Source organism: Lontra canadensis, unplaced genomic scaffold, assembly GCF_010015895.1.
Source record: "Lontra canadensis isolate GAN:19392208 unplaced genomic scaffold, GSC_riverotter_1.0 scaffold20, whole genome shotgun sequence".
Taxonomy (NCBI): Eukaryota; Metazoa; Chordata; class Mammalia; order Carnivora; family Mustelidae; genus Lontra; species Lontra canadensis.
This window is the reverse complement of record NW_022631014.1, coordinates 3,044,811-3,066,778: the sequence shown is the minus strand read 5'-3', so window position 1 is coordinate 3,066,778 and position 21,968 is coordinate 3,044,811. Positions and strand designations below refer to the sequence as shown.

The 21,968-nt window shown below is 37.7% G+C and overlaps 1 protein-coding gene across 2 annotated transcripts; it reads left to right on the top strand.

Moving 5' to 3' along the window:
- The first annotated feature begins 2,272 nt into the window (after positions 1 to 2,272).
- PP2D1 (protein phosphatase 2C like domain containing 1) lies at positions 2,273 to 21,893 on the top strand. 2 transcript variants are annotated; one of them, XM_032860938.1, is made up of 3 exons: positions 2,273 to 2,381; positions 8,009 to 9,072; positions 20,963 to 21,893. In XM_032860938.1, the coding sequence occupies exons 1-3, from the start codon at positions 2,353 to 2,355 to the stop codon at positions 21,757 to 21,759; spliced, it is 1,890 nt and encodes a 629-aa protein (XP_032716829.1). In that variant the 5' UTR covers positions 2,273 to 2,352; the 3' UTR covers positions 21,760 to 21,893. The 2 variants fall into 2 exon arrangements, with proteins under 2 accessions (XP_032716829.1, XP_032716828.1); XM_032860937.1 differs by lacking the exon at positions 2,273 to 2,381 and having other exon boundaries at positions 7,965 to 9,072.
- The last annotated feature ends 75 nt before the right edge of the window (positions 21,894 to 21,968 follow it).

Genomic DNA, 21,968 nt, shown 5'->3' with positions numbered 1-21,968 from the left:
TAATCAATTAAGAAAAAGGATAACAACACAGTAGGGAGAAAAGTATCTCAATCATCAGTTTCAGAGAGAGAAAGTTTAGTGCCCAATATTTGTAAAAGTGCCAACCTTCCTCTTAATTTAAAATGAAAATAAATACCAGTAAACTCCTACTTTTCTTTTTTTATGTCCATTATTAATCAGGGCAGAGGAAAGGAAACTCTCAAAAATGGTGTAAATTGGTATAAAATGTATAGGTGGCTATTTGGCAAAATTTGGAATATTTGTTCCTTGTGGAAAGAAATTCCTTTTCTTCAAATGGTATCCTCAGGCTAAAAACAGTGTCTGATACACAGTGTATCTTCAATAAAGGGTGGTTAAATAAATTTGAAAAATGCAAAATGCACTTTGTCATTGATAGAGGAATTTTACTCCTAGGAATTTATCAAATGGGTATATGTACAGGATTTTTTTGTTGCAGCATTGTTTTTTGTTTAGTGTTTTAGAGATTTTATTTGTTTATTTGAGAGAGAGAACACAGGAGCATGGAGGAGGGGTGGGAGGTCAGGAAACAAGCAGACTACCTGCTGAGCAGGACCTGGGTGTTGGGCTTGATCCCAGAACCCTGGGATCATGACCCAAGCCAAAGACAGATGCTTAACCAACTGAGCCACCCAGGCCCTGCTTGTTGCAGCATTGTTTGTAAAGTCACATGCTTTCACCAGACTAAGTGTCCATCAATAGAGGAAACATTAAACAACTTTTTGTACAATCGTACATTAGAATATTATTTAGCTATTAAAAAAGAATGAGGTAGATCTATATGAACTGACATGAAACAGTGTCAACAATACTACTACTAAGTGAAAAAAAGGAAATTATAGAACAGTGTCTCTGTAACATGAGAATATATAACATACAATCAAATTGTTTTTTGACCCATGTTGGAAAGATCCCTGTTGTCCAGGGGGTCTCTCTTTGGATGATGGACTGAGGAAGGAAGAAAAGAACATTTCCACTTGAGAATCCACTTACTTGCTTACGTTTTCCACTATAATAAGAACAAGTACAAGTTTTATGACTTTTTTCTTTTAAATTGATTTTTTTAAAGATTTTATTTTTAAGTAGTCTCTATACCCAAGGTGGGGCTCAAACTCACAACCTCGAGATCAGGAGTTGCATGTTCCACAGAGTGAGTCAGTCTAGAGCCCCAGATCAATCAATTAATCAATCTGTATTTATTGTTCAAGTATAATTTATTCTTTTTAGAGATTTATTTATTCATTTGAGAGGGGGAGAGGGAGAGAGCACAAACGGGGAGGAGGAGATGGAAAGGGAGAGATGTCAACAGGGCCTTCCGTCAAGAGGAAGAGCTGGAGGCGAAGTGGAAGGAGCCAGGACAAGCTGGAACCTGCCAGGCATCTCTACATCTACTGGTCATCTCACTGAACCATGATGGCATTCAGATATGGTGCCTCCAAATTCCTTTCTTGGCCAACTCTAACCTGGAACCACACAGGGAAGAGGATTCTGTGAAACAGTTTCCAGCTTAATCAAGGTAATGCTAGGAGATTCTGGAGGAAATGTAGTGAGTTCCATTTTGGATATGTTAACTTTGAGTTGACTGTAATACATCCCCACGGAAATGTCTAGTAATCCGTTGTCTTGTTTAAATTTCTTCAATATGCAAACAAATTGCTCTAGAACTTTAGTTTGAATCCATCCTGGGGTGAGAGGGTGGAATGCAGTTTTGGATTATAAGCCTAGGAACTAAAGGTATTGGCTGGGAGTGAAGACAATCTCAAGAAACAAAAAGTTCAAACAAGGTCTATGAGTCAGGTAATGACTTAGGGCAGCGAGATGGAGTGGGCAGACCCTGCAGGGCAGGTAGGAGGCAGCCTCCTGGAGGGATGGCCTGAGATACCTTACCTCCACCGACTGAGAAGAGAACTGGTATATACATTAAGCGTAGCCTTCTGGAATCAGTATTTTGAAAGTGCCATACTTATAAGAAAAAAACTCAACCAGATAGGCCCTCCTCTTATTTTTTAATCCTAGTATGCAGGCATAAGACAGTATATTTAATGAATGATTCTTCTTTTTGAAATTTCAAGCACAGGTTTGTTACTGAATACAGTTTCTGCCCTTCCTCCTTCATAGTCCTTCAGAATCATAAAGAGAGTTCTGACTGAGGTTCCAGGTGATGTCGTGAACATTCCACGTGCAGAGGTCTCCCATCACTTCTGTGGGACAACCCCCACCACGACCACCATCATAACCACCTCCATCACAGCCATCACCATTACTATCCAAGTTGAAGGAACAGAGACTGGGGAAAGGTGATAAAGAGAAGGCCAAGGGAGGTAACAATTCCAAATGAGCAAGGAAATTAATAGTGCTTTCAGGTAAATTTTCATTTCTATTGGATGACAAATGCAGTCAATGAACATTTAAAAAAAAAAACTCAAGTGTAATTAACATATAGTATTACATTCGTTTCAGGTGTACAAGATAGTGATTCAACAGGTTTTTTTTGTAAAGATTTATTTATTTATTTGAGAGAGAGAGGGAACATGAGCAGGGGGAGGGGCAGAGGAAGAGTCAGAATCTCCAGCAGACTCCACCTGACCCCGGGGCTTGACTTCCCAACCCTGACATCATGACCTGAACTGATATTAAGAGTCAGAAGCTTAACTGACTGCACCAGGCCCCCCAGTGATTCAGCAGTTCTGTATAGTACTCAGAGCTCATCATGATAAATGTGCTCTTAAACCCCCCCCTTTTTTTTTTGCTTGTTTGTATCCAAGTTTGATGAGAAAGAAAACACAATTGTGAGAAACCGGAACACTCAGGGGTCGCTCAGGCTGAATACACTTGATAACCCTCCTGGGCAGAGGGCTGAAAACTATTTGGCAGATTCCCTAAATCAGTAAATCAGATCCCAATGTAAATGATCAAGGCCACAGACAGACGAGTAGGATCCCATGGTGAGTCTAGGAGGTGGGACTCTGTGAAAGGTCCCACCTGTTTACCTCACCGCCCCTCAGGTAACTGTCGATTTATTCTCTATACTTAAGAGTCTGTTTTTTGGTTTGTTTCTTTTTTTCCTTTGTTCATTTGTTTTGTTAAATTCCACATGTGAATGAAATCATGTGGTGTTTATCTTTCTCTGACTCACTTCACTTACCATTATACTCTCCAGATCCATCTATGTTCATACAAATGGCGAGATTTCATTTTCTATGGCTGAGTAATATCCCAATATCCCAAGTTTTATATACATATATATACATATATATGTGTGTGTGTGTGTAATATCCATATATATGGTTATAAGTAATATAAGTAATATCTATAAGTATATAGTACTTATAAGTAATATCTATATCTGTATATGGATATTACTTATTTATTCACTTCTCTATCAATGGACATTTGGGCTGCTTTTGTAATTTGGCTATTGTAAATAATGTCCTCCATACTGTTTTCCACAGTGCCCACACCAGTTTGCATTCCCACCGACAGGAACAAGGGTTCCTGTTTCTCCTCATCCTCGCCAACACCTGCTGTTTCTTGTGTTTTTTATTTTAGCCATTCTGACAGGTGCGAGGTGATATCTATCTCATTGTGGTTTTGATTTGCATTCCCTAACGTTGAGCATCTTTTCATGTGTTGCCATCTGTAAGTCAATAAACAATTTTATCTGCAGTGTTCTTTTTCCTCCACTTTCTTAGTTATCAAATGAAATCTTGGCTTCCTGTTAGACTAAGTACATGAGGAAATGATATATTCTTCTGACTACCTTATACAAAAGAGGGCTTCCATCCCTCTCTATACTCTTATTCTGCTTTGTTTTTCTTTCTATCTTTCTATTTTTAAGATTTTCATTTATTTATTTGACAGAGAGAGAGATCACAAGTAGGCAGAGAGGCAGGCAGAGAGAGGGGGAAGCAGGCTCCCCGCTGAGCTGAGAGCCTGATGCAGGCCTTGATCCCAGACCCTGAGATCTTGACCTGAGCCGAAGGCAGAGGCTTAACCCAACTGAGCCACCCAGGTGCCCCTCTGTTTTTCATGTTAGTACTTACCCCCATCTGGTATTACACATATACATGTTTCCTTTATGTATTGCCTTTGTATCAGAATATAAGCTTCATCAGAGACCATGCCTGTTTTGTTCACTGTTGCATCCCCAGCAAATAAAACAGTACTTAGCATATTGCAGACACTCAAGTATTTGTTGACTGAATGAAAGACACATTACACTCTAAGCATAGCTTCCTGTGAGAGAAAACTGTATTATGGCTATTCCCCATATACAAGAAAATAAACTTCTGGTGTAAAGGTTTGACTCTAAGTCAAATGACAGTAGTAGGTGCCTTATAGATTGTCCAAACAGTTCATCAAGCCTCAGGAAAACTGCAACCTTTACATGAACATTACCAAATAATAGCAAATAAAAATATTTATAATATGTTTTAGCCAAAAGAGCTCAATAGCTTTGCCAGTACTCATTTCTCCCCATACTTCTCTGCTTGCCTGTCCAGTTCCTTCCCTGGGTCCTCTTCCTCCTTGCTCCTGCTAACTGGTCATTCCCTTGAATTTGCCTTGGACCCCCCTGTTGATCTCTCTCCACTGTGAGTTTTTCTGGGTAGGCTTCTCAGGTGTCGTGATGCCACTCGTAGCTAGATGAGGGGTTAGGTCCCTGGGTGGGCACTGTCCTGGACTTCATCTGACCTGTTTAATTCTTTGCATGAGCACATGAATGTCTCTGCAGACTCCTCCCCTCAAAGCTTCAAGCCTTACCTGTCTGCGCGTCTTTAGCAACATGTGCTCACTGTAGGTGGCCTGGCATAGGTGTTGAAGAAGTGAATGGAGCGGGTGCCTGGGTGGCTCAGTGGGTTAAAGCCTCTGCCTTCGGCTCACATCATGATCCCAGGTGGGATCGAGCCCCATGGTGAGCTCTCTGCTCAGCGGGGTGCCTGCTTCCTCCTCTCTCTCTGCCTGCCTCTCTGCCTACTTGTGATCTCTGTCAAATAAATAAATAAAATCTTAAAAAAAAAAAAAAGGAGTGAATGGAGGCTGATCAAATTTGTTTTTGAGACTGAAGTGTCTATCAGTGAAATTGATATAATTTTGGTTTTTGCTTTTAAATAGTCCCATAAAGATAATAGAATGAAATAAGACAAAGTTGACACAAGAATGGAAAAATATTGATAATGGTTGAAGCTGGTGGTGGGCATATGGGGGCTCATTATACTCTTCTATTTTTGTGTAGTTTTGATTTTTTTCTGTTTAAAAAAAACACACAAAAATTTGTTGTTGAGGCAAAGCCAAGAAGGCCTACTAATATGCTAATATCTTCAGAAGCATTTATGAGGTAGAAATTTGTAAATAGGGGTGCTTGGGTGGCTCAGTGGTTTAAGTGGGGCATGAACTCAGAACTCCAAGATCAAGAGTCCCAGGCTCCTCCAACTGAGCCAGTCAGGTGCCCCTAAATTGTGTTCTGTTTTATGTGTCCAGTTTATTATTATTTGTTAAAGTGATTAATCATTGTAGTAAGGCAATGATATATACAGTTTACCACAACATATTAATAAATACATATAACACAATTCTGAAACACTCAGATTCAGGTACTGCTATTAAAAAAATCCTCACCCAGGGCACCTGACTGGCTCAGTCAGTAAAGCAACTCTTGATCTCAAGGTTGTAAGTTCAAGTCCCATATTGGGTGTAAAGATCACTTAAAAAAAAAATTCCCATTGACTTATTGATTTTTTTTTTAAGATTTTATTTATTTATTTGATGGGGGGTGGGGAGCAGGCTGAGCAGAGAACCTGATGTGGGGCTCTATCCCAGGACCCTGGGATCATGACCTGAGCTGAAGGCAGAGGCTTTAACCCACTGAGCCACCCAGGTGCCCCATTAAAATTAGTTTTATATATATTTTCCCCTAAGCATTACAATTTCATGTGTTCATGTCAGTGAGATGTTTTAATTTGGTTCAGTCCTAAGTGTCCCTTTTTGCTTAGGGTAGAAGGTGCAGGCAGTTTTTGAGCGTCCCCTATTACCAATTGCTTCACCATTTATCTCATTTGATGCTATAAATAATCGTGTTCATTTACAGATAAGAAAGCAGATGTTCAGAGAAGCTTAATAACTTGGCTAAGGCCTTATAATTTCTAAGTGACGACAGGCTTTTTTTTTTTTAAGACGGTTCTTTTTTTAAAATCCAAACTCTACATTGTTCATAGTATATTGTTTTGTCTGTCCATATTCAAACTTTCAGTATGAGACCATGACTTAGTATTGAGTAATAATGGCAGATTTTAGGATGGTCTACAAAATTTACATTTCAGAAAAGATGACATATATTTTATAGGCAAGTATATTTATGTAAGTTATGTTAATACTATTAATGTATTATTATATATTTAATTATTATATTTAATATAATAACACATTATATAAGTGATATAATTATATAGAACATATATAATATATATTATTGATATAATTATATTTATAAAAAATGACACATATATTATTAATATATTATAGTATATCTTATATATACATATTTGAAAAGATAGATAACAGGCCACTAGCCAAGACTGGGATTTGGGAGGTGGGGGTGAGACTGGAGAAAAAAGGTGAAAGCTCTTTCATTTCTAGTTTGTGTCTTTCTGTCTTGAACTTAAAAATGATTATACATTACTTTTATGCTCAGAGATACTATTTTGTCATCAGGACTAAATGTATTCATTTCTTATTTTAACAACTATAAGCATTCTTGAATACCTGTTACTATGCTTGGAATATTCCAAATCCCTACAGGCCTCAGACATTCTTATTGTTGTAGGCGTATCTAACACATTCAATGTACTAAGATCAAATACAACTTCTGTGAGTTGAGTTGAAGTTAAATATAACTTACATGAAGTTGAGTTGAAGTTAACATGTCACATGTCATAAACATTTTAAGCCACTAACTAGGGGCCCCTGGGTGGCTCAGTGGGTTAAGCCTCTGCCTTCTGTTCAGGTCATGATCTCAGGGTCCTGGGATCGAGTCCCTCATGGGGCTCTCTGCTCAGCACGGAGCCTGCTTCCCCCTCTCTCTGCCTGCCTGCCTGTCTGCCTACTTGTGATCTCTCTGTCAAATAAATAAATACAATCTTTTAAAAAATAAAGATTTTATTTATTTTAGAGAAAGTACACCAGCAGGGGGAGGGGCCGAGAGGCAGGCAGAGGGAGAGAATCTCAAGCCGACAGGGCGCTGTGTGCAGAGCCTCATGCAGGGCTCAATCCCACCATCCTGAGATCATGACCAAAGCTGGAAAATTTGGATGCTTAACCAACTGAGCCCCCCAGGCACTCCTCCTATTCATTTTCCTGTGAACCCTTTAAGTAGGGGAAAAAAAGAGTATTTTCAGCAAGATAAAATGGAGTACCAAAATAATTATGCTGAAATTTTAATTCAAATACCTAGTTTTCAAGCATAAACCTTCACATGCCTGGGATACAATCTTGTGCTGATTTCTTTGAGTATTTGTTCTTAGATTTCTAGTTGACTTCGTATAGACTTTGCCTAATTTTATTCAGGCATACAAAGTTCAATCACCAATTTTTTGAGTAATTTTGTGCGTTTTTTTTTTTTTTAAGGAACGATAGAAAGATGCATCAGAATATTCAATAGTAGGCCCGCATAGAGTTTTGAGAACCTAAAACAAATTGCAAAGAAAAGGGTCTGCTTGCAAGGACTTTCAATGTGTTGGGGCACATGGTGGCTCAGTGGGTTAAGTGCCTGACTATCCACTTGGGAACAGGGCTCAGGTCATGATCTCATGGATCAAGAGATCAAGCCCAGAGTGGGGCTCTGTGCTCAGCGGGGAATCTGCTGGAAGACTGTCTCCCTCTGCCCCTGCCAGGTGTTCACTCTCTCCAATTCTATGATACATAAATAAACCTAAAAAAGAAAAAAGCTTTCAATGTGTTATTCCTGGCATGTCAATATCTTTTGTCCTGTTTGCAGAGTGTTTTGGAAATCAAGGGAATGGAATGAGGGAAAATCAACATTTGAATCAGAAAGTGACATCTCACTTTCATTGAGAAGAAGGTGTTCTAGAAGGAAGAAGGAGGACAGACTGTCAGGAGACTCTGAAGACCATGAACAGCAGCGTGACCAACTGATGACATTTCCCTGTTCCATATGCAAACGTGAAATTGATCTACCTGATGTTTTCCTCCATAAAAAGCAACATGTGGCTCTGGCCACCCTGGGGTTTCAATGGATGAGTACAAAGAAACCAGCGCTTCCACTGGTTTCCATTCAGAGACAGTTTATGATCACTAAACTATTGTCATTTTCTATATTCACTGAAAAAATCCTCCAGAGCATTAATAATGCTTCTGAGCTACTTTGGAAGAAACAAATACCAGCATACTATAAGATCATTGATAACGTTCACAGGAGTTCCATATTTTCTCAAGCAGTCTGTCATGGATTGATTAAAGGTGTAGCTATTTGTGAAGACAGAAATTCTACATGGAAAGCTGACATGAATGATAAATTCACTGTGGTGAATAACTTTGGCAATAAACCTGATGTGTGTTTTTTCGGTTTGTTTGATGGACATCATGGCGCCTCAGCAGCAGGCTTGACTTCAATGGAACTCCCAGTTTTAATTCTCCATCAACTTTCCAGATTTGATCCTTCCTACCAAATGACTCCTGAAGAGCAAAATGTAATCAAATCCTTTAACACGGTATTTAGGGAAGAATACATAGCTATAGAAGAACTTTTTTCCTCCATAAAGAAAAAGAGAAAAAAGGTGAAATGTGAGTATGAGAACATACACAAAGCCTTTGCGAAAGCGTTTTGGAGAATGGACAGGCTTTTACGTCTCGGAAGGAATGAAGTGTCCAGGGTTCGATGGAGTGGCTGTTCTGCAGTTACTTGTATAATGGAAGGCAATATTAAACAACCCTATACTGAGAAGAACTGGAAAATCAATAAAGCTGATGACTTGGCAAAGAGTTTCCCTTCCCAGATGATGCCACAAATGATGTCTGGAGTACTCCATATTGCAAACACTGGTATGTACATGGAGTAGTCTCATTACACCTTACAGTTATTTTTTATCCCTGGAAGCAAAACTCCTCTTGCTTCTGAGCTATTTAGCGACCTATGATTTAGTGACTTATTAATCCCTTGAAATTCCATTGACTAATAAATGATCAAGAACCACAGTTTATTTTTTTTTAAGATTTTATTTATTTATTTGACATGGAGAGAGAGATCACAAGAAGACAGAGGCAGGCAGAGAGAGAGAGAGAGGAGGAAGCAGGCTCCCCACTGAGCAGAGAGCCCAATGCAGGGCTCAATCCCAAGACCCGGGGATCATGACCTGAGCCAAAGGCAGAGCCTTTAACCCACTGAGCCACCCAGGCATCCAAGAACCACAGTTTAGATGCAGATTGCAGGCACAAAAATAATTGTAATTTTTTTTTCCCCAAGAAGGAACATATATGTAATAATTTGACCAAAACATTACATTTTCTAAATGGGGTACCAATATAGCTGTAGATAAAGGCAAAGCAAACATATGACATTTGCTTAGATCTGAATGAAACATAAAACATTTCCCATACTTCCCTTTCTCAGGAGAATGGAAAGTTTTTTGAGGATTGTTACAAGTCTGGTTGTTTAAACTGGTCAGTTATTCTGATAACACATTTGGAATAGGTCACTTGTGCTCATTGGGGAAAGTAGTATCAATTTAATTTTAGAGAAAACAATAGTTTGTGCCTCAAGTTTATAAGCATATATTTTCTCCAAACATTTGGCTGTGTTTTTAAAATTGTATTTCAAGAAGAAATCCTTTTAGGGCTAAAGTTCTACCTTAGGAGGTTGCCAAAATGGAAAAGCCCATATGTAAAACATTTTTAGCAAAGTTAAGCTGAGTTCCATGAGATGCTTAGTCAGGTTTCCACTACCCCTCTCATCAACAGAATTATTATTATTTTTAAGTAAACCCTACCCCCATTGTGGGGCTCAAACTCACGACCCTGAGATCAAGAAATCTCATGGTTGGGCGCCTGGGTGTCTCAGTGGGTTAAGCCTCTGCCTTCGGCTCAGGTCATGATCTCAGGGTCCTGGGATCGAGTCCCGCATTGAGTTCTCTACTTGGCAGGGAGCCTGCTTCCTCCTCTCTCTTTGCCTGCCTCTCTGCCTACTTGTGATCTCACTCTGTCAAATAAAAAAATCTTTAAAAAAAAAAAAAAAGAAATCTCATGGTCTACTGACTGAGCCAGTAAGGTGCCCCTGTATAGAATTGTTATTATTTTTTTAAAAGATTTTATTTACTTATTTGAGAGAGCAAGAGAGAGCATGTGCAGGGTTAAGGACAGAGGGAGAAGCAGATTCCCAGCTGAGCAGGGATCCTGATGTGGGACCCGATCCCTGGACTCTGGGATCATGACCTAAACTGAAGGCAGATGCTTAACTGACTTAGCCACCCAGGTGCTTGATAAACAAGGACAGTTTATTTATTATTTTATTTTATTTTTAAAGATTTTATTTATTTGTGAGAGAGAGCACAAGCAGGGGGAGTGGCAGACAGAGGCAGAAGCAGGTTCCTCACTAAGCAAGGAGCCCAATACGGGACTTGATTCCAGAACCCTGTGATCATGACCTGAGCTGAAGGCAAATGCGTAACTGAATGAGCCATCCAAGCATCCCTAGAGTTATTGTTATTATTTTTTTTAAGATTTTTTTATTTATTTGAGAGTGAGCGAGAGAGAGCACTGAGAGAGAGGGAGAGAGAGAAGCAGACTCCCTGCTGAGCACAGAGCCAGAAACAGGGCTGGATTCCAGGATCCTGGCATCAGGACCTCAGCCAAAGGCAGATGCTCAACGAACTGAGCCACCCAGATGCCCCTGCCTTAGAGTTATTATTAATAGTAGTGTCCACTTATTGAATAGGGAGTATAGCCCAAGTTTTCATTTAGTCTTATGAGAACCCTGGTGTCTAAAGATATCCTCATACCTTCTAAGTATTGTTTATTGACATATAACGTGGTATATGTCAATGGTTATAACATAAATGTTATAACATGGTTATAACATGTCAATAACAGTATTGACATATAACATGGTACAAGTTTAAAGTATATTTATATGATATTTATATATTGTAATATGATTGCCGTTTGGGTAATAATTAGCACTTCTATCATGTTACATAATTATAATTTCTTTTTGGTGGTTGAAACAATTAAATTCTCGTCTCAGCAAGTTTGGTGATTATAACACAGTATTCTCGGTATTTCCTATACTGTGCTTTAGATCTCCAGGATTTACTACTTGCTACAAGTTTGGACCCTTAAACATCTGTTCTATCTCCCACCTCCCCCCTTATATCTAAGTGTTGTTACCCCACTTTTCCAGATGAGAAATTGGAAGCTCAGAGAGGTGAGATAATTTGTTCAGGGTCTCGGAGGTAGTAGGTATTGGAGCTGGAAATCAAGCCCACGATGTCATGCTGCATCTGACGGGAATTGCTTCCACAACCGGAGGAGGCTGGCCCCCAGCAAGTGGGATGTGTCTGAGATGGTTCTGAACCAAAACCAGATAATCACAAAGACTACCACAATGTCCAGGTCCCTGGGTGTAAGCCTGTTTCTGATCAAGCTCTGGTTCTGAGCCCAAGATGAGTACTCCAGAAAAGCAATAAAAAGAAGCCAAGTCCAATGCCAGTTTCCTCAGAATTTTGTCATTTCTCAGACTTTATGCTGATGCTCCAGATGGCTTCAAAGCAGGTATACTTCATGCACAGTTTTCAGATTTTACACCACTCTGGGAACTGACCCATATTCTTGGACATGGGACCTCCATTAGAACATGTCATTATAGGAGCGCCTGGGTGGCTTAGTTGTTAAGCGTCTGCCCTCAGCTCAGGTCATGATCCCAAGGTCCTGGGATCAAGCCCCACGTCAGGTCCCTGCTCAGTGGGGAGACTGCTTCTTCCTCTCCCACTCCTCCTACTTGTGTTCCCTCTCTCTGTGTGTCTCTCTCTGTCAAATAAATAAAATCTTTAAAAAAAGAAAATGCCATAATACATCAGGGTTCTTATAAAATTGAAGGAAGAATTATGAGACAGTGAATAGACACTATCATTAAATGTCTAATTTCCTATGATTCACTCCTTCCAGGATCACTGCTCTTTGGCTGGTTCTAATCTCCAGGTCAGACATTTGTTGGATCTAATTTTCAGGCTTACATAATTGTGTTAAACTGTTTTCATTTAGGCATCCTTTATTTTAATAGAAACAAATATGTAAGGAAAAGTTGCAACTTGTGAAAAGGAGGTCGTGATTGCTCCTGAAAGAAAATGATTTAAATCAGTTACAAAAAGTGAATTTTCACAGAAATTTATCAAGAGCATGTGTTGTATTTTATATAACAAGACCTATAATTATAGCATGGGAATTTACCTTTCCTGTATTTTTCTGTATTTCCTGTACAAATTTATTTAAATTTGTAAAATACCAGGGTCATCCCAACTCAGGAATTAAATAAAACAAAACAAAAACCTCAAATGAAACATGAGTGCAGTAATGAAGCCACTGAATAAAAGTTGAATTCATGCATGTGGGAAAAAATATTTCCAAACTGACATTCTTGACTTTTTTATTCTTAGTGCTTCCCATTATATTTCATTATTTTATAATTTCTCTTGGTGCTCTATTTTATTTCAATTAATCCTCATAGAATCAAAACACTAACAAATATATTTATACAGAATACATAATTATACTTTTCCCCTAACATTAAATAAACCATAAATTTTACATTTCTAATTAACCACACTAGTTCCTTATAAACATAAGGGATTCTTATCTGATCCCTTTGTCTCCCCCAGTGTTTTTATTTTTAATAGCTTTATTGAGATATAACTCACAAAGCACACAATTCACCCATGTAAATTGTGCGGTCCCAGATGTGTGCAACCATCCCCATACTCAATTCTAGAACATTTTTGTCCACTTAAAAAGACACCCAGTACCCTTTAGAAATCAGCTCTCTAACCTGCCATTTCTCCAAGTCCAAGCAGCCACAAATCTACATTCTGTCTCTATACATTTCTGTATTCTGGGCACTTCCAATAAATGTAATCATAGAATTTGGGCCCTTTTGTGACTGTCTTCTTTCACTTCGCATGTTTTGAAGGTTCATCTATGTTGTAACATGCATGAATACTTCTTTTTGTTGCTGGGTAATATTTCACTGTATAATTATGCTATATGTTGCTTATCCATTTATTCAGCTGAAAAACATCTGAGTTGTTTCTAATTTTTGGCTATTATGAAGAATGCAGGCATGGACATTGTACATAAGTTTTTGTGTGGACATGTTTTCACTCCCTTGGGTATATACCCAGGAGTGGGATTGCTGGGTCCTAAGGTAATTCTACACTAAACCATTTGAGGAACTGCCAAACTATTTTCCAAAAGGCTGTACCATTTCACTGTCCTGCCAGTAACCTATGAGGGTTTTAATTTTTACACATTATCCCAATGCTGTTTTTCTAATTCTAGCCACCTTAGTGGGTATGAAGTGGTATTGATTTGCACTTTTCTGTTGACTCATGATGTCGACTATCTCTTTATGTGCTTACTAGTCATTTGAATATCTTCCTTTGAGAAATGTCTACTTAAATCTTTTGTCCATTTTTAAATCGGGTTACTTGTCTATTGAGTTGCAAGATTCTTTTTTATATTCTGAATACAAGTCCCTTACCAGTTGTATGGTTAGGAAATACTTTAATACTTAATAATTAATTAATTATAATTAATTCTGATAATTAATTAATACTTAATTATCTTCTGAAGCAAAAACTTTAATTTTGATGAAATCCAATTTATCAACTTTTTTTGTTTTGATATTTGTAGTTTTGATGTCTGTGAAACCATTGCCTAAACCAAGGCCACAGAAACTTATACCAGTATTTTGTTCTAAGAGATTTATAGTTTTATCTCTTACATTCTGGTCTATTATCCATTTTGAATGAATTCTGTATATGTCATGTGGTAGGGGTCCAACTTTATTCTTTTCTTTGTTGTTAACACAGTTGTATATTATTATTTTACTACCTTATTTTGAATTGATTTCTTTATTCCTATTTATCTCATTTGTTAGGTTGTTAGCTGTAACTCTTTGTTATATAATTTTTTAAGTTTATAGTGTACATCTTTAACCTTTCAGAGTCTACTGTCAAATGATATATACCACTTTACATATAAAATCCTTACAACAGCATAACTTTATTTCTTCCCACTCAGACTTTTTTGTTCATAGGTATATATATATATATATATATGAACTTGTCTCTTTTTATACAAGCATACCTAGGAGGTATCGGAAGTTTGGTTCCAGACTACCACAATAAAGCAAATACTGCAATAAACAAGTTGGATGAATTTTTTGTTTCCCAGTGCCTGTAAGTTATGATCACATTGTATTGTAGTCTATTGTGTGAAATACATTATGTCTAAAAACGCAATGTGCACACACTAACAAAAAGTATTTTATTGCTAAAAAATCATCAGGTCTCAATAGTGAGTTGTTACCTTTTGGCAAGTGGAGGGTCTTGCCTTGATGTTGATGACTGCTGGCCGATTGGGGTAATGGTTGCTGAGGTTTTGGGTAGCTATGGCAATTTCTTAAAATAAGATAATAAAGTTTGCCACATCCATTGGTTTTCCTTTCATGAGTGATGTCTCTGTAGCACGTGACACCGTTAATATTTTACCCACAGTAGAACTTCTTTCAGAATTGGAGTCAATCCTCTCAAACCCAGCCACTGCTTTATCAACTGAGTTCATGTGATATTCTAAATCCTTTGTCGTCCTTTCAGTGATCTTCACAGCATCTTCACCAGGAGTAGATCAGATTCCATATCAAGAGAGCACTTCCTTTGCTCATCCGTAAGAAGCAACTTGTCATCCATTTAGTTTGATCATGAGACTGCAGTTACACAGTCCCAGCTGCAGGCTCCACTTCTAATACTAGTTGTCTTGACTTTCTACCACATCTGCAGTGACTGACGGCACTGGTCTCAAACCCCTCCAAGTCATCCATGAAGGCTGGAATCAACTTCCAAACTCCTATTAATGTTGATATTTTGACCTCTGCCCATGAATCATTAATGTTCTTAATGGCATCTAGAATGGTGAATCCCTTCTAGGTTTGAACTTACTCTCCCCAGATCCATCAGAGGAATAATAATCTATGGTAGCTATAACTTCATAGAAGTATTTAATGACTTGAAAGTCAAAATTTGACTCCTTGACCCATGGGCTGCAGGATGGATGTTGTGTTAGCAGGCATGAAAATACTAATGATGTTGTACATCACCAGAGCTCTTGCGTGACCAGTTGCATTGTCAATGAGCAGTAATATTTTGAATTTTTTTTTTTTTTCCCCTGAGCAGTAGGTCTCAATAGTGGGCTTAAAATAGTCAATAAACTGAAGACATGCACTGTCATCCAGGCTTTGTTGTTTCATTTATAGAGCACAGGCAGAACGGATTTCTTAAGACAATTCTTTTTTTTTTTTTTTTTAAGATTTTTATTTATTTGACAGAGATCACAAGTAGGCAGAGAGGCAGGCAGACAGGCAAGCAGAGGGAGAGGAGGAAGGAGGATCCCCGCTGAGCAGAGAGCCCAACGTGGGGCTCGATCCCAAGACCGAGACCTGAGCCAAAGGCAGAGGCTTTAACCCACTGAGCCACCCAGGCGCCCTAGGATTTCTGGGATGGTAAATGGGCACTGGTATGTGAATGGTTTACTTTATCTATTCAGTTTCTGTCTAGTTTGTACATATTTGGGGTTTTAAAAAATATTTTATTTTTATTTATTTGACAATGAGAGACACAGAGAGAGAAGGAACACAAGCAGGGCCAGTGGGAGAGGGAGAAGCAGGTTTCCTGCCAAGCAGGTAGCCTGATGTGGGGCTTGACCCCAGGACCTTGGGTCATGACCTGAGCCAAAGGCAGACGCTTAATGACTGAGCCACCCAGGTGCCCCTCGGGGTTCTTTTCTTTTCTTTCTTTTTTAAGACTTTATTTTAGAGAGAGGCCGATCACAAGAGAGTGGGAGGAGGGGGCATTGGAGGAAGGTGGGGGAAAGCGAGAATCTCAAGCAGACTCTGTGCTGAGTGTGGAGCCTGATGTGGGTCTCTATCTCATGACCCTGAGATCATGACCTGAATGGAAACCAAGAGTCTGAGCCACCCAGGTGCCCCAGTGCATATCTGTTCTTAATAACTCCATTCAGTGAGGCCCCAGAAACTACTTTTGTACTAGTGATGCAACCTTACATAATTGGTGAGCTTCATTCTTCTTACATATTTAAAACATGTGTATCCTTATCTTGGGGCTGTATTAAAGCAATCACTTGGTAACCTTGAGAAGAGAAAGACAGGAGCTTGAGGTGGTCAGCAATTAAGGAATTGTGAATAGTAGAAAAGTATTGGGAAAGCTATGACTGGTCTCTGGATCTAGAATGAGCTCATTGGACAGAAAACTAGAGCACTAGAAAACAAAAGTAATTTCTGATAATTATTTCCAGTCCCATCCTTTTTCTTTAAAACCTAATTCAGGTGTTGGGATAGACTCCCACATTGGGCTCCTTGCTCAGCAGGGAGCCTGCTTCTCCCTCTGCCTGCCACTCGCCCTGCTTGTGCTCTCTCCCTCTCTGACAAATTAAATAAAATCTTTAAAACATAATTCAATTCCAGAATCACCTTACTCTATTCAGGAAAAGAAACCATATTCTTAAATAACACTGACTTTTTTATATGCTTTACCTTCCCTCTCTCTTTTTGGGTTATGTTGGTGGTGAACTCATATATTGTTAGGCTCTAGATGTACAATAGCAAATTTGAATTTCATGCTCATACAGCTTACAAAATGAACAAAGGGATCTTTTAAATAATCGATGAAAACTGGCTCCCCATCAGCAAGGCTCTCATACTGATCATCAGTAGAGTCATAAACCTGGTGCCCATGCGTACAAATTCAGCGTTTCTTGCCAAAATTAGTCTTGCAGAAAAACTGGATATAAGTTGTTTCCCTGACTTCATTCACATAATTTCATTATGCTTCCAATTTAGGTACACCTCAGTTTGAATTTCCTGTTTGTGCATGCTCCTTCTCAATTGCTTTTTCTTTCCCCAATAACTATTTCATTTCCCAAGCTCTAAGTTATTGCTCCTTACTACTTTAAACCCATTAATCTACTTCATAAGAATTTAAAGGTTTTTTTTTGTAAATGTGTCTGAAATCAAATATTTATAGCTTCATCTCAATCTTTTTTGGATTGCCTCTCTTCTCCTGCTTTCCCCTTCATGGGACCCAAAGGAAAAAACAAACAAACAAAACCTTTATCAAGTTTCAACTTATTAAAATCACCTTCTTAAATCTTCACAGTAACAATGAAAAAGTAACACTGCAGGTAGAAAACTCAACTCAGGGAAATAAAAGTGACTAAATGAAGGTCACACAGACATAAAGTTGGAATTAAAGCCCAACCAAGTGTGTCAGACTCCCAAGTGTTTCCAATTCTCCATGCTGTTTCTTCCAAACCAAGCTAACTTTTTATTTCTGGGTACTCCTGCATCCTAGATTATGTTTCTTTTTCTTCCACCACATATACATTTTCTTCCATTTTCCTCCAGTTTTCTTAAAATTTTCCTATTATCTTTAATAGTGAGTGGCTTTATCTGAAAAAAATAATAAAAATCTTGATCTTGCCCATTCAGATCTAGAATTCATGATTCTAAGGTCACTCCAAAGTTTACAGGAGTACTCTTCATTTTCACAAGTTGAAGATAACCCAGCAATTAATTGCAGGAGGCAGTCATATCATTGTTCTCTGTATAAGGAATACTTTGCCTGACTACACATACAATCTTGAAAAGGGTTGAGTATCATCTCAAAGCAGTTTTTCTAATCCCCATAGAATTAATGTCCCTCTTACAGTAATCCTGTTCCACTTTTGTTGATATTTTCTGAAGGGCACAATCTCTCCAAACTGCTGAAGCTGGTAACTTTGTCTAGGAATTTGAAGTATTTATGCCCAGATTCACAGAAACTTTTGTATAAGAGTCTTCAGATCAGCTCACTGTCTATTCTCATTCCCTCCAGAGATGTTATAGGAAACTTTCTTTAAAGTCAGTCTTTGGGAAGCCTGGGTGGCTCACTTGGTTAAGCGGCTGCCTTCGGCTCAAGTCATGATCCTGGATCGAATGCCTCAGTGGGGAGCCTGCTTCTCCCTCTGCCTGCCACTCTGCCTGTGCTCACTCTCTCTTGACAAAAAAAAAAAAAAAAAAAAAAAACAAGCCAGGCTTTAAATTTATCTTCCTCCAATTTCCCCTCTTCCTTGGGACTTTTTGTTCATTAGTCTACCTTAACTTTCAGTTTAATGTAGTCATCTGCTTTCAACAATTCCACTTGCAGCTGATAGCATATGCAACGTAGGCTCAGGCAACAAGAAAAAATTATTAACTCCGCACATACAATTTTCCTTCTTGTTTGTCCCAACAGTACTCCTCCAAGGCTTGAATCTTATTTACCCTCTACTTCTTGGACTATACATGAATAGTTGAGTATAGTAAGCACCTCTTCCTCACGTTCTTCTTCATGCACCATTCACATAGGAAAGGATGTGAATTATTCAGAAGGCACTATTTCCATTTACACCAGGATGAACAAACTGTCAACTAACTCAAAGCCAGACAGCAAGTAAATGGTAGAGTGAAAAGAGCGACCAGGATTTAAATGACCCTTATTCTCGGAAGTTCTATTGTACTCAGTCCAAGGGATGTTCACAACAGTAAAATAAGCCGAACTGATATTTCCTACATCTAATGAGCAATTGGGAAATGGAAAAAGAAAAAGAAAAAAAAAAAGAAAAAAAAAAAAGGCAGATAGTGCATAAGGTTATGCTTACCAATTTCTGCAGAGGCAACTAAAATAAAAATACCAGTTTACCACTTTTCATTGTAACAACATAATTGTACTAAATTATTTTCAAATCATACAACAGAAGAACAATACTTTTTCTTTTGCTGAGTGGTCTTTGAATTGCCGCATGCAAATAAAACATTTAGGAAATCAGTGGATTTAAATATTCTGAGCCAAATAATGTCCCCTGTGTTTTCAGAGCTATGATTGCAACTATTTCTGGTGTATGTACACACATAACAGAAATTTTCTAATTTAAAAGAGGTACTGAATCATATGTCCTCCTAACAGAACATCTGATTACCCAGGTGGCATGTTCATTACTAATCCATGCTGTTTTGCTGGTACAGTAATAATTTACAACTCAGCAAAAGTCAAGAATTATTTTACCAATTTATCTTCTGCAGAGTTTAAGAAAAATGACCAGCAGAAAAGACAAGTTAATACAAAATAATAACCAAACTACAGAAAAGTAAAAGAAGTCATGTAGTTTTTAGGATCACTTACACAGTTCTCTGGTTTTAAAAATATTTTCCAGGGATGCCTGGGCGGCTCAGTTGGTTAAGCATCTGCCTTCAGCTGGGGTCATTATCCCATGGTCCTGGGATAGAGTCCCACATCAGGTTTCTTGCTCAGTAGGGAGCCTGTTTCTCCCCCTGCCTGCTGCTTCCCCTGCTTGCGAGCTCTCTGACAAATAAATAAAATTTTTTTAAAAATTAAAAAAATAAAAACATACATTATCTTTCTAATTCCCATTACGTAAATGAGCCAACAGGCTCAGCCTATGTCTGACACTGATGCTTCATCAACTTAACTCTTTAGGTCCAACCATACTATAGTTGGGTAGACTTTAGCCTTCTGAAATCTCAATTTCTTTACCTCAAAAACAGGATTAGAACTGAATCCCTGTAGCAACAAAATTCAGATTCCAGGTACAGTACCATGCTTGAAACCAGATATTCTAATGTAAATTTTGCATGATCCCAGGGATTTTAATTCTCAAAGGTACTGTAATATTCAAAAGTCATTAACTCCATCTCAGAATAATTTATATGCCCTCTTATAAACAATGATTCCATATCAAGAAAAACTTGCTTATGCTTGAATATACAATCATGTTCCTGAAAACTTGGGGAAAATTTTCTTAAAAAACTAAATCTTTTTTTTAATAAACCAAAGGAAGTTTTAGTAGTACAACCATCCCTTAATCTGTTCAGATTATGTTTAGATTTTCTTATGATTTCAATGAAGCACACATCACAAGTTCATCTGAACCATGATAAACTACAATCAACTTTTAAGACTTCAGTTTTCAAAGGGTTTAATTTAATGTTGGCTAGCTATTATCCATGTAATACATTAATAATACATTTTTTTTCTTTACAGGGCTAATTGACTTAATTTCTTTTTAACCACACAACATGAAACTAGTAAGACTGACATTAACAGTGGCATTATAATTTTCTTCATCGCCCACACCTATAATGTGCTTAATTTAAAGTTTTATCAGGTACAAAACTATCAAACTCCACTTTTTAAAAAAAAAATCAATGCTTGTGTTTTTAATTAAAAGGCATTTATTTAAACATTTAAAAAATGTCTACTCTGTAGAATATATGTTGATCATAAAAAAGTTCAACTCTTGGCTCTATAAAATATTCAGAAGTTGTTTCATAAAAAAATTAATGGTTATTTTGTATTTGTAGTTTTAGTTATTTTAATATTAAGTGCAGTATTTTAAACACTAAGTTACTTAAAAATGAGGGATAAACTGGCCTCTCAGTTCCAAATGCTGATTACCATGTCACCTAATATTATCAGTATTTCACGTTACGTAAAAAATATTTTAAAATGGCCTTTCTACTTATGCACTGAAACACAGAATAAAATTAACAGCATATTTTGATACAATTGGCTGTTAAATTTCTAAGATCAATTTTTTTCTCATAATCTTCTAGGTAATGTACAAGCAATCTTATGCAGAAATGGAAGAGGCTTTTGTATAACCAAAGAACACACTACGCGAAACATAACCGAAAGAAGACGACTACTTCAGAATGGAGCAATGATCAGTTCAAATGAACCATATGGGCTCCTAGAAGGGCAAATAAAAACCACACGAGGACTTGGATTTCATGGAAATCTCAAACTGAAAAAATCTATTATACCAGCACCTCAAACTATCTCTGTCCCTATTGATGACTTATGCCAATTCCTTATCTTAGCTACTAATGGACTCTGGGAAGTTTTGGATACAAAGGAAGTCACTGCACTGGCAATGACAATATTTCAAGTATATAAAGAAGCCTATTATTCTAACACAAAAAATCAATCTTTACCATCCAAAGAGCCTTTCCTAATCTATGAACCAAGCAATTCTGTATCAGAAAGTAATATCCATATATTGTTTCAGTATAAACCTGAATCTACAGAATGTGTATCAACTATAAATTCAAAGGAAGATTTGTTTGATTCAACATGTTCTAACCCTAAAAATGAACAGACATTTCCACCAGAAATGAGTAATCATCTTTACAGTGAGAAAGAAATCAATGGACCAACCAGTGTAGATGATGTGTCCAAAAATTCAAGTGAAAAAGAATCACGCACTGAAAGTTTCTATGAAGGTGCAGCCAAGTATATCAGCCATGAACTTGTAAGTGCAGCTTTAGTGGCTGGCTCCAGAGACAACATTACAGTCATGGTAATACTTCTCAAGGGAACTGAGTATCAGTTTCTGACTGACAAAAGATAAGGTTCCAATTATCAAGAGTATAAAAATGTAAAGACAATTCTTCAAAGAACCAGATATTAGAATACTTCAATACCACATAAATAATTTTTAAGAATGTATTAAAGAAACTATAAAAGCATATTTTAGGTTACATAATACCATATATATATATATATATATATATATATATATTTATTCACTGTTCCATGCCAAAAAAGAGAAAAACAAGT

What these genes read in the sequence shown, in the direction of transcription:
- PP2D1 (XM_032860937.1), top strand. Translation starts at nt 7,965, where the DNA reads ATGTGTTATTCCTGGCATGTCAATATCTTTTGTCCTGTTTGCAGAGTG. An exon ending in ACTCCATATTGCAAACACTG is followed by an intron (nt 9,073 to 20,962) that starts GTATGTACATGG and finishes ATAATCTTCTAG; the next exon opens with GTAATGTACAAGCAATCTTA.